At 45.4% G+C, this 12402-nt stretch overlaps 1 protein-coding gene across 1 annotated transcript; it reads left to right on the forward strand.

The window, feature by feature from the left end:
• Positions 1 to 76: 76 nt before the first annotated feature.
• On the forward strand, positions 77 to 12266 carry bcr (BCR activator of RhoGEF and GTPase). Its single transcript, XM_008123570.3, has 23 exons — positions 77 to 1358; positions 2587 to 2693; positions 3124 to 3228; positions 3565 to 3750; positions 4148 to 4255; positions 4571 to 4631; positions 5023 to 5075; positions 5235 to 5375; positions 5710 to 5831; positions 5917 to 6094; positions 6319 to 6438; positions 6537 to 6612; positions 6807 to 6911; positions 7107 to 7181; positions 7298 to 7395; positions 7495 to 7626; positions 7701 to 7760; positions 7844 to 7953; positions 8336 to 8475; positions 8674 to 8808; positions 8938 to 9043; positions 9512 to 9674; positions 10090 to 12266. Exons 1-23 carry the CDS (start codon positions 77 to 79, stop codon positions 10177 to 10179), a joined length of 3753 nt encoding a protein of 1250 aa, XP_008121777.1. The 3' UTR covers positions 10180 to 12266.
• The last annotated feature ends 136 nt before the right edge of the window (positions 12267 to 12402 follow it).

Here is a 12402-nt window from a genome sequence, read left to right on the forward strand (position 1 = left end):
CCTCAGTCCCAACCTCCTCTGAGTCTTCCTGCCTTCCCGCCTTCCTTCCTTTCTTCCATCCATCCATCCATCTATCATGGTTGACCCGGTGGGCTTTGCAGAGGCCTGGCGGGCCCAGTTCTCGGACGCTGAGCCCCCCACCATGGCGCTGCGGTCGGTGTCCGAAATTGAGTCCGAGCTGGAGCGCTGCAAGGCCTCGATCCGGCGCCTGGAGGTGGAGGTCAACAAGGAGCGCTTCCGCATGATATACCTGCAGACCCTCCTGGCGCGGGAGAGGAAGAGCTACGACCGGCAGCGGTGGGGCTTCCACCGACAGCGGAAAGAAGGCGGTGACGAGGAGGAGGAGGAGGAGGAGGAAGAGGATGGCGGAGGTGTGCCATCCCAAGCGGAGAGCAAGAAAGCCAAAGGAGGCCGGGGTGGAAACCGGGGCCGCCTTCGGAGCCTCTCCGAGCGAGACGATTCTGTCAGCAGTGTTGCAGAATTTTGCTCTAAACCAAGCGCTGATGGGGAAGGCGTCAACGTCTCAGAGTATCCCTCCCATAAGAAGCCATTGAGGAAAGAGCGTGAGGTCGGCGGAGTGGACCATGAAGTCGTCAACGTATCAGAGTATCCCTCCCATAAGAAACCAACGGGGGCCCATCGTGCCGAGAAAACCCCTCCGGACGCCTTCTATGTCAACTTGGAGTACCACCACGAGAAGGGCCTGGTCAAGGTCAACGACAAAGAGGTCTCTGACCGCATCAGCTCATTGGGCAGTCAGGCCATGCGGATGGAGGCCAGGAAGAAGCCACCGCCACCTTCGAGGGGCCGCTCAGTGGATGACGACTATGAGGACACCGAGCTCAACCCACGTTTCCTCAGGGACAACTTGTTGCCGGACGCCAATGGTCAGGGCAACATCCAACCCTACCATAGTGTCTATGTTGGAGGCATTATGACCCCTGACCCCACGGCCGACGGGAAGCCGGTGTTGACGTGGCCGCTGCGTTCCTATTCGCCGGTTGGCAGCGGAGGCGGCTACACACCGGACTGCAGCTCCAACGAGAACCTGACATCTAGTGAGGAGGACTTCTCTTCAGGCCACTCCAGCCACGTGTCGCCCAGCCCCACGGCAGCCGGGCCTTCCCGCCTCTACAAGGCCCGCTCACCCTCCCAGAATTCCCTGCAGTCGCTTGATAGCAGCAGCAGCCCACCCACACCGCAGTCGCAGAAGAGGCACCGGCCGCATGGCGGACTACCACGGCAGGGCCCTGTTGTTGTGTCTGAGGCCACCATCGTTGGAGTGCGGAAGTCCGGGCAAATATGGCCGCCCGAGGCAGAGGGGGCAGCCCATGGAGGATGTTTCCACGGAGACGCAGGTGAGAATCCCCCCTCAACAGGTTATTTCATTCAGTCTTGCCCCCTAGGCGAGCTTTGGGAGTGCCTTATGGTCTCCACCTGTGTGAAACACTGGTGTTGGGGGGAGATTTGGGGGTCCATTCTGGAAAACAAAATGAGAGTCACACCGGTGTCAAGGGGAGACGTGGACTTCCCTGGGCAAGTGTCAAGGGAAGATTGGTCTCACCCCCTTGTGCAAAACACTGGAGAGGTGGGCCAGACTGGCATCAAGGGGAGATTTGCGGGGTTTGTTGGGGGGGGGGTGGATTGTCCAGTGCTTGCGTAAACGCTTCTCATTTGCACGTTTTGCACGAGGCCTAACGTGTCTTCTTTCACTAGGGCTGGCATGTTTTCCTGCTAAAGCTGGGTTTTCTCATGTAAGGTTTCACTTGGGCCAGGGTTTATCCTTGAAGGCCCGCTTGCACTTCTGCACTAGTGCTGATGGGCCTTCTTTCACTAGGGCCGGTGGTGTCTTTTATCCTCTTAGGCCCACTTCTATGTGTGCACCAGGGCTGATGTGCTTATTTGCACTATAGCCAGTTTGTTTCTGTGTGAAGATGGACTTCTGCTTTTGCACGAAGGTTTGTTTTGCCTCCTTTCGCTGGGGCTAGCATATCTTCTTCCTGAGGCCCACTTGTGCTTTTGCACCAGGGCTGATGTGTTATCCTCCTGTGATCGACTTGTGCTTTTGCACGAGGACCCCTTTCACTAGGTCCGTCTTCCCGCTCCGATTGGCTTGAGCTTTGGCACTAGGGCTGACGTGTTTTCCCAAGAAGGCCTGGTGCATTTCCCTGCTCAGATGGACGTGCTTTCGCTCTCCTGTCACTTGGTTTCCCCACCAAGCCTGACTTGTGCAATTTGCACGGGGAACGGGGCACTTCCCTCTTCATCTACCTTCCGTTTTGTGGCCGTTTCCCCTTTGCAACTGCTTTGGTATGTCTCCAAAATAGAACAAAATCACAAATAATAGTTTCGCACGGGTCTTGGGCCTCTTCCTTGTGATCACGGATCCCGCGCCTGCCCTCCAGTTGTGAAACTGTCTCCGTTCCTTAAGAAGCGGAACCGGTTTCTCGCTGGACAGCAAACACAAAGGAGAAACATTCCCCTGGATTCCGGTTGAGCCACTTCTGGGGTCATTTCTCACACCTTTTTCACCACCAAAGCAGAGTGAATGTCCTTCGTGGTTGTCCTTTCTTTCCCTTTCTCCAGATGTCTCCTTCGCCGGGATGCCATACATCGACGACTCGCCGTCTTCCTCTCCGCGTCTCGGCACCAAAAACCTTTCAGGGTCCGGTTCGTTGGAATCAACCAAATCGGTATATAGGAATTAAAGAGTTTGAGGCCAAACACACTCTAATTGCATCAGATTTGGTCTGGTTTTGGGTGCTAAGCAGGGTCGGCCCTGGTTGGTATTAGGATGGCAGTTCAATGGATATAATGGGTTTTCTTTATTAAATCCACTGGTTAATGGATATCTGTACTAACACCAATGAACACAGGACCTAGTAAATATATCTGAAACACATTATATTTTGAATCCTAAGCAGGGCTGGCTCTGATCTGGATTCAGGTGGGAGTCCCAACAATGAAGATAATAGGATTTCTATATGTAATTCATGGGTTAATCAGACTAATGAACACAGGATCTAAATATACCCTAAATACATAGTATTTTGGATGCTCAGCAGGGTAAACCCTGATCAGGAGTTGGATGGGAGTCCAACAATGTAATTATTTTTCTCCCAGAGTGAACCGGACTTGGAGAAAGGCCTGGAGATGCGTAAATGGGTCTTATCTGGGATCCTAGCCAGTGAGGAGACCTACTTGAGCCACCTGGAAGCCCTGCTCTTGGTATTATTATACTATCATATTATTATATCATTATATTATTCTATATTATTAATATTATTATTCTACCTCTATACCATTATCCCGCTGCTTTTCCCCGACATCCATTATCTGAATCCATTTGGAGTAGCCTGATATTATTACTGTTATATATTCTTATATTATTATATATTATTTTTTTATCATGACATTATTGTAGTATATTATTTCATATTCTTATTTTTCTCCAATCTCCTTCTCCTGCCGATATGGTGCTGCCTTTCCGGTTGGCCACGATGCCTCCCGCCTGCCTCCTCCTCCTCCTCCTCCTCCTCCTCCTCCTTCTCTTTTGGGGGGCAGCCGATGAAGCCCTTGAAGGCGGCGTCCACCACCTCGCAGCCGGTCCTGACCGGACACCAGATCGAGACCATCTTCTTCAAGGTCCCAGAACTCTATGAGATCCACAAGGACTTCTACGATGGACTCCTGCCCCGCGTCCAGCAATGGAGCCACCAGCAGCGGGTCGGGGACCTCTTCCAGAAACTGGTGAGGGTCACAGGTGACGTCCAGGGGCCAAAGGATGGATGGGGGATCATATATCTATATCTATATATATATATAATCCGGTGGCACGGTGCACTAAACCACTGAGCTGCTCAACTTGCTGACCAAAAGTTCAGTTGTTCGAATCCGGGGACCTGCCAATTTAGCAATTCGAAAACATGCAAATGTGAGTAGATCAATAGGTACCGCTCCGGCGGGAAAGTAACAGTGCTCCATGCAGTCATGACCTTGCAGGCGTCTACATAGACAATGCTGGCTCTTCGGTTTAGAAATGGAGATGAGCATCAATCCCAGGAGTCGGACATGAGTAGGCTTCATGTCAAGGGAAACCTTTCCCTTTCCCTCAAATATTTCTTGAAATGCCTGTTTGATTTTGCAGGCCAGCCAGCTGGGGGTGTACCGGGCCTTTGTGGATAATTATGCGGTCGCCATGGAGACGGCAGAGAAGTGTTGCCAGGCCAACGCTCAATTCGCGGAGATCTCTGAGGTAAAAGCAATGGCAGGCTTCTCCGCCAGGACAAGGCCGCCCCCGTTTCAGCACTTTCTTCGGAGATTTTGCCTCAGAAACGGAAGCGTTTCCCGTTTATCGTGATATTTTACTTCACAAATTGAAATGTTTCCCGTTTATCATGATATTTTACCTCATAAATAGAAGCATTTCCCATTTATCGTGATATTTTACCTCACAAATGGAAGCGTTTCCCATTTATCGTGATATTTTACTTCACAAACAGAAGCATTTCCCCGTATTAATCTTAATCCACGATTCTTACCCATTTGTCATTCCTTTTTTGGGGATCAGAATCTGAAGGCCAGGAGCAGCAAGGAATCGAAGGAACCGTCCACTAAATACTCCCTTGAAAGTGAGTTTTGTCAACAGTTCTGGATTGGGGAGATGCCACAAGCGTGACGGTAGTTCCTCCCCTCTTAACCCTATTATATTGCATCATATTATATTATAGCATTATTACATATTATTATATTATTGTATTATTATATTATTATGAATTATAATGGAGGGGCCAACATCAAGAGGGTCCTTTCTCTTCTATTCCCGCCAATGGAGTCCAGTAGAGGATTAGGACATAAGCTTCCTTGTTTTATTATATCGTTGTTGTTGTTGTTGTTGTTGTTGAAGTCTAACAGAGGATTGGGATGTGGAAACAGGCCTCCTTTAGGAAGGGGAGGCCATTTTTTATTGGTCTTTCCCCTTCATTTCTCTTCAACATTTTCTCGTTCTTTTTCCCCCGTCAGCCCTCCTCTACAAACCGGTGGATCGCGTCACGAGGAGCACCTTGGTCCTCCATGTACGTTTAATGCGTTTGTTTCTATGTCGCTGTTAATTTAATATTTAATTGAATTTAAAATATTTCCGGTCATTTTGTAATGTAATATAACATTGGATTTGATGTAGAATGTCATGTAATGGAAAGGAGAATGTAATGCTGACTTGCGTTGAATGACAGGACTTGCTGAAGCACACTCCGATGGGGCACCCGGACTTCCCACTCCTCCAAGACGCCCTCCGCATCTCCCAGAACTTCCTCTCCAGCATCAATGAAGAGATCACACCCCGGAGGCAGTCCATGACCGTCCAGAAGGGAGAGGTCAGCCCCAGAGACACGCAAATGACATGATGCAGAGAGGCGCAAAGGGCATGCAGGCTGCATTGGCGGACCCTGGCCTTTTGGGAGGGAAAAACGGCCTCTTTGGGCATTTTCTGAGGGAAAACGTGATGTAAAAATGGTCTCTTTGGGCCTTTCTGAGGAAAAAATTGTCTCATTTGGTCATTTCTGAGGGAAAACCTGCCTCCTTTGGTCTTTTCTGAGGAAAAATGTGTGCTTTTTGGGATGGGCCAGAACTGCAGCTTCCTCCTCCAGCCCTGTTATCAGTGTGGCTGGAGCCTGTGCCCGACTTCTGTCTTTCCCTTGAATCCCTCAGCACCGTCAGCTGCTGAAGGACAGCTTCATGGTAGAGCTGGTGGAAGGGGCCCGCAAACTCCGCCACGTCTTCCTCTTCACTGACCTCTTCCTCTGCGCCAAACTCAAGAAGCAGGTGGCAGGGTGAGCTTCCCAACCCCCCCTCTCTCTGTCCCCCCATTGTGGTGGAGATGATGGGAGCAAGTGGCGTTCTTTCTTGGTCCCTTAGGAAGAGCCAGCAGTACGACTGCAAATGGTACCTTCCACTCTCGGACCTGAGCTTCCAGACGGTGGAGGAGGCCACCCCCTCTGAAGCTGGGACCAGCATCCCTTTGGTGCCGGACGAGGAGCTGGACGCCCTGAAGGTCAAGATCTCCCAAATCAAGAGCGACGTCCAGAGGGAGAAGGTCAGTGGGAAATACTCCCTTCCCTGGTTCGGAGGAGGACAGGGAGGCCTACTCTCCCCCTTGTAGCCCTGGGAAAAGGACCTTGCTCCCTTCCCCAGCTGCTTTCTCTCTCCTCCAGTTTGGAGGGCCTCAAGGTATCTCTCTAGGAGTATCCTAGGTCCTCCAAGACAACTCTCTGGTCACTTCCTGTTCATTTCCCCTTTGGCCCCTCCCTTCCTGCACAGAGAGCAAACAAAGGGAGCCGGAACATGGAGCGCCTGAAGAAGAAGCTCTCCGAACAGGAGTCCATGCTGCTGCTCATGTCACCCAACATGGCCTTCCGTGTCTGCAACCGCAATGGGAAGGTCAGCGCCTCTAGGCACGGTCCTCCAATGCAACTCTATGGTATCAATTATATTTTTTTATATATATATATGTAATAGAGATCTTTCCTGTCCCTTAGAGTTACACTTTCCTCATCTCTTCGGATTACGAACGAGCTGAATGGCGGGAAATCATCCGGGAGCAGCAGAAAAAATGTACGTAAGGGTATCTCTAGGCATTTCCTAGGTACCCCCTGCACAGTAAGTCCTTTGTTGCAATAGGATGTCAATGGTCCGAATCAGTATAGGCATCGTCTTGGGCTAAACCTTCGAGATGTAGAGCCCTAGAATTGTGTTAGAGTTCAGACTAAAATCCAGAGCAGATTAGAATAATAGAGTCTCCATTCCAGGCTTCAAGAGCTTCTCCTTGACTTCGGTGGAGCTTCAGATGCTGACCAACTCCTGCGTCAAGCTCCAGACGGTCCATCACATCCCGCTCACAATCAATAAGGAAGGTAATTGAGTTATTGGTTATTAATTAGTCCCAATACAGAAGAGTCATTGTGGAATTATGGGATACTTCCTCCATTTGAGGCACCTATCATGCTATTTTTTGCTGGAATCGTATCAACCTTATTTGCCATGGCATGATACCCTCAGCTCTCTCAAAATAATTTTCATATTTTAAAAATGACTATTTTTGGATACAGATGACGAATCTCCCGGTCTCTATGGATTCCTGAATGTTATTGTCCACTCGGCGTCCGGGTTCAAACAGAGCTCCAGTAAGTCGTTCTCTGCATCTATCATATAAATATTACTGCCATTTGTTTCTTTGTCTATGTACAATTAGTATTGTTATTACTATTACTATTATTATTATTTACTTTATTATTTTTAGACCTCTATTGCACCTTAGAAGTGGATTCCTTTGGGTATTTTGTCAACAAGGCGAAGACGAGGGTTTACCGGGACACAACGGAGCCCAATTGGAACGAGGTAAATAAATCCAGGAATAAGTGAATAACACTGGGTTAAAAATCACAATTTTTGCACTCCTAGTTCATGTATTGATCAGTTAATTGATCCCATTTCTAGGAATTTGAGATTGAGCTTGAAGGCTCACAGACACTGCGGATACTGTGTTACGAGAAGCACTACAACAAAACCAAAATCCCCAAAGAAGATGGGGAGGCCTCCGACCGCATTATGGGCAAAGGCCAGATCCAGGTAAGTTCATTAATTGTTGTTAATTAGGACGAATTAGTCAGTATCTTAATGTGTTATTTTTAATTTCCTCACAGTTGGATCCTCAGGCGTTGCAGGACAAGGACTGGCAGCGGACCGTCATTGCGATGAATGGGGTGAGTACCGGACTGGACTCCGGGGTCTAATTATAAGCATTCCTTTTAATTAACAAAAGTTTCTAATTTTCGTTCTCATCAAGGTGGAAGTGAAGCTGTCCGTCAAGTTCACCAGCCGAGAATTCAGCCTCAAACGGATGCCCTCGCGCAAACAAACGGGTGTTTTCGGGGTCAAGATCGCCATAGTTACCAAGTGAGTATAATCACATATCCCTATATTCTCTCTCTCTATATATATATATATGTATGTGTATATATACTGCCTTCTTGTCTTTGCATCTGAGCATTGCAACACCTCCTATTGATTCATCCTTTCTACATTCGGCCCTCTTGTGGCTGCATCCCCTCACTGCTCCTTTCGAATCCTGATATTTACTTTTTGGGGCCTTTGCTCTTAAAACCTGGTGGGTTTTGTGCTTGAATGACCATAACAATTTTAAGTTGGAGAAAAACGGATATGTCTGCCACATTTTGGTCCCGATCCATCAAAGCCACATAGGAGCCTTGGTGGAACAAAAAACACCAGAGAACATGTTAGGTGACTCCGTCATGACTCAAACTCTTCTCCCAAACAGGAGGGAACGATCAAAGGTGCCGTACATTGTCCGCCAATGCGTCGAGGAAATCGAGCGCCGAGGAATGGAGGAAGTCGGCATTTATCGCGTCTCCGGAGTGGCCACCGACATCCAGGCCTTGAAGGCCTCCTTTGACGTCAGTGAGTAATTATTATTATTTATTTACGGTGTTCATTATGTGTGGAAAACTCACCCCCAAAACCCGAAATCTGGATGTCTTGATTCCCGTTATTGTGGCATTGGTAATGAGCGGGAAACTTTTCAGCAATTCAAGCATTCCTCATTTCTTTTTGACGAAAGATTTTGATGGGAAAGAACTCAATTCTCGTTTCTTTCAGACAACAAAGACGTCTCTGTCATGATGAGCGAAATGGATGTCAATGCCATTGCCGGCACCTTGAAGCTCTACTTCCGGGAGCTTCCAGAACCTCTTTTCACAGATGAACTTTACCCCAATTTCGCAGAAGGCATCAGTGAGTCCCAAATATGGCGTCACTTGAACCCATTGCCATTCACCTTTACTTCTTTGAGGATAATAGACCCTCCGAGATAGGGATATCAATAATAATAATAATGACTATTATTATTCTTGCTTTTTCTAGCTCTTTCTGACCCGGTAGCAAAAGAGAGCTGTATGCTGAATTTATTGCTCTCTCTTCCTGAACCCAATTTGGTCACCTTCCTTTTCCTCCTTGATCATTTGAAAAGGTATTTTGGAATATTTGCATATACGTATTGAGGTATCTTGGAGGCAAGACCAAAACTTATTTATGTTTCAAAATAAGTAATTTTAGAAAATTATTTACGTTTCATGTAGAAATTAATGAATATTTCATATAGAAATTCATTTGAGTTTCATATCAAAATCTATGTATGTTTCATATAGAAATTAATTAATATTTCACATATATACATTAAGTTACATTTTCTAGAGAAATTAATACAGTAACATTAATATAGAAATTATTATATAAAAAGATTAATTCAAAATAAATACTATTTTGTATAGAATTTCATTAATACTACATATATCTAAATTCATTTCAGTTTTGTATAAAAAGTCATTAATATTTCACATAGAAATTGTTCCAATTCTTGGTTACAAATTTGAACTCGTCGCTCTTCCAGGCTGTGTAGTATTTGATTTTCTCTCTCTGAAAAAACATTTTAATCCAGAGTGGCCGAAAAGGAGAACGTCAACAAGATGTCGCTTCACAATTTAGCCACTGTTTTCGGACCAACGCTTTTGCGGCCGTCTGAAAAGGATAGCAAAATCCCCGCAAACCCGACCCAGCCAATAGCCATGACCGATAGCTGGTCTCTCGAAGTCATGTCTCAGGTAAAAAAATTAAATTAAATTAAAATTATAAAAGGGGAAAACATAGGGTATGAAGTATTGATTGGAAGCACAGGAATTTCGGTGTCTCATTGTTTGGATGACAGAACAGGAATAACAGGATAAAGAAGCATCATAATCACATGAATGTGGGTGCCATTACATTTAAATGAATGTGGGTGTCTCGTTTCATGGGCATTCCGGCTCGTTTTAAATGGAATCATGGGATAAAGAATCCTTTAATTTAATTAATGGATTTGGGTGTCTTGTCACACTGCGATCCTGTTATCTTGTTTTAGATGAGATAATCAAGATTAATGGGATAAAGAAGCATCAAAGTCAAATGAATTTGAGTGTCTCGTTGTGATCGCGTTATCCCGTTGTTCGTTTGTGAATCTTTCTCTTGTTCTGTTCCCAGGTCCAGGTCCTCCTCTACTTCCTCCAGTTAGAGACTATTCCAACTCCGGACAGCAAGCGGCAGAGCATCCTTTTCTCCACAGAAGTGTAGGAAGAAGCAATCCGATTGAAAGTGGTCTCGCTCAAGTTGCTGCCAGTGCGAACTCTGGAAATCTACAGAAATTGAGTTTCCCTGATCTTATTTGTTTGTCTGCTGTGAGGAAACCATTGCTCGATTCCTCTGGAAATGTATGGAAAACTGACTCGTAATCCTGTCGCTTCCTTCAAACATTCCTCTGAGACTGTCTTTTTGTTTAACAAGAAGAAACTTGTTCGATTCTTCCAGAAATGCGTGGAAACTGACTCAAAATGCTGAACTGTTGCTCGCTTCCTCCATTATGGCTCTGGGAATGTACAGAAAACTCTCCCGAAATCCTTTTTGTTTTCCTTGTATTCTTTCCTCTGAAATAATTTCCTCTGGGAATGTAAGGACTTAATATCTTTTCTCTCCAACATTCCTCCTTTCAATTTTCTCGTCGACGAGTCTGTCATAATGTGCTTGATTTCTCCAATATGGCTCTGGGAATGTATAGAAAACTGACTCGAACTCTTTTCGCTTCCTTCAATCATTCCTCGTTTATGAGTCGGAAATCATTTCTTCATGGCGGCTTTGGGATTTTGTGGAAAACTGACCTGTAATCCTTTCACTTCCTTTAATCATTCCTCGTATTATTGTCTTGTTTATGAGTTGGAAATAATTTTATTAGGGCAATTTGTACAAAATGGATTCAAACTCCTTTCTCTTCTGTCAACCATTCCTTGTTTACAAGTCAGAAATCACTTCTTCAATGTATCCGATATGTCTCTGGGAATTTGGAGAAAACAGACTCAAAATCCTTTCCCTTCCTTCATTTCTCCTATTGTTTCCTCATTTATGAGTTGGAAATAATTTGTTTGTTGTGGCTCTGGGAAAGTGAGGAAAACTGACTCGTCATCCTTTCCTTCCTGTCAAACATTCCTCATATTGTTTCCTCGTTTGTGAGTCGGAAAGAATTTCTTCATTATGGCTCTGAAAATGTATAGGAAATTGACTCAAAATCCTTTCTCTTCCGCCAGTCATTCCTTGTTTGGCTTCCTTGTTTATGAGTTGTAAATAGTCTGACTCCTGTGTTATGATTCCAGGAATCCTTTCCCTTTCCTTCAACCATTCCTTGTTTGATTTCCTTGTTTATGAGTCATCCATAATGAGTTAGATTTTCATTTTTATCCCATTCCTCCTTTTTTCTCCCAAATTAACGAGAAGGAAAGCAACCCGTAAAAATGTTCATGAATGGAAAAAATGCAAATTTCCAAACAAATGTTTTGATTTGTTTTTGTAAAGAAACGGGGTTTGTTTTTTAATCTTTGGGAGGATATGTATATATATAGTCTGTAATGATGTCCATTTGCTGCTCACAAATCATTCTGCTTTATTTTTTTCCTTTGACAATCCACCAGCAAAAAAAAAAAAACAAAGTGCATGACCTGATTTTAATTTTAAATGGGTTTTCTTCCCATCCTCCTTCCTTAGAAAAGGATGGATAAGAAACCAAGGGAGGTTTTGGTTTCTGTATCTATTAATTGCTCGATTGTTCATTTTGTTAAGGACCAAAATATAGATCTATCCATAGTCCATATCTATTATTTATTTACCTATCAATCGGCATGGTCACCTACCTGTCTGTTTCCCTCCAGTGCCTGTCGATCTGTATTGATCTATCAATCAAAGAAGCAATCGCCAGTCCATATCTATCTAACAACATCCTTTCAGGATCTATTAATGTCTACTTCCCTCCAGTCCATATCTATGCTGTATCTATTCTATCTCACATAGCTTTCCTATTTAATCTATCTAGCCATCATCTATGTCCATCTGTCAATCAATCGATCATCTCTATCTAATCTGTCACTCATCTGTCATGATCTAGATCTGCCTATATCTTGGGCCCTCCCTCCAGGTGTTTTGGACTCCAACTCCCAGAATTCCTCACAGCCTCAGGCCCCTTCCTTTTCCGCTTAAGCGGCTGAGGGGGAAAGGAAAGGGCCTGAGGCCAGGACAAAGAATTATGAGAATTATGAATTATGACAAGGTATTTTGAGGAAAATCAAGACTTAATAAAGCCAGATGGATTTGAAAATAATTAAAGATTACCCTTTGGATTTTTTCCCTCACTGTCTGTCTTTGGCGCCAAGGCTTGGCTGCTCCCTTCAATGAGTCTGAGGGGCGAAACCGAAAGCGCGCATGCTCAATAGGGTCCCTTCGCGACGCTCCCTCGTCGCTCGGGAGACTCCACAG

This window comes from Anolis carolinensis, chromosome X (assembly GCF_035594765.1).
Source record: "Anolis carolinensis isolate JA03-04 chromosome X, rAnoCar3.1.pri, whole genome shotgun sequence".
NCBI lineage: Eukaryota > Metazoa > Chordata > Lepidosauria > Squamata > Dactyloidae > Anolis > Anolis carolinensis.

Excerpts from the sequence above, each read along its gene's own strand:
- bcr (XM_008123570.3), top strand. The coding sequence starts at position 77 with ATGGTTGACCCGGTGGGCTTTGCAGAGGCCTGGCGGGCCCAGTTCTCG. Across the intron at positions 5,076-5,234 it reads GGAGCACCTTGGTCCTCCAT|GACTTGCTGAAGCACACTCC; the intron begins GTACGTTTAATG and ends GTTGAATGACAG. Across the intron at positions 5,832-5,916 it reads CTCAAGAAGCAGGTGGCAGG|GAAGAGCCAGCAGTACGACT; the intron begins GTGAGCTTCCCA and ends TTGGTCCCTTAG.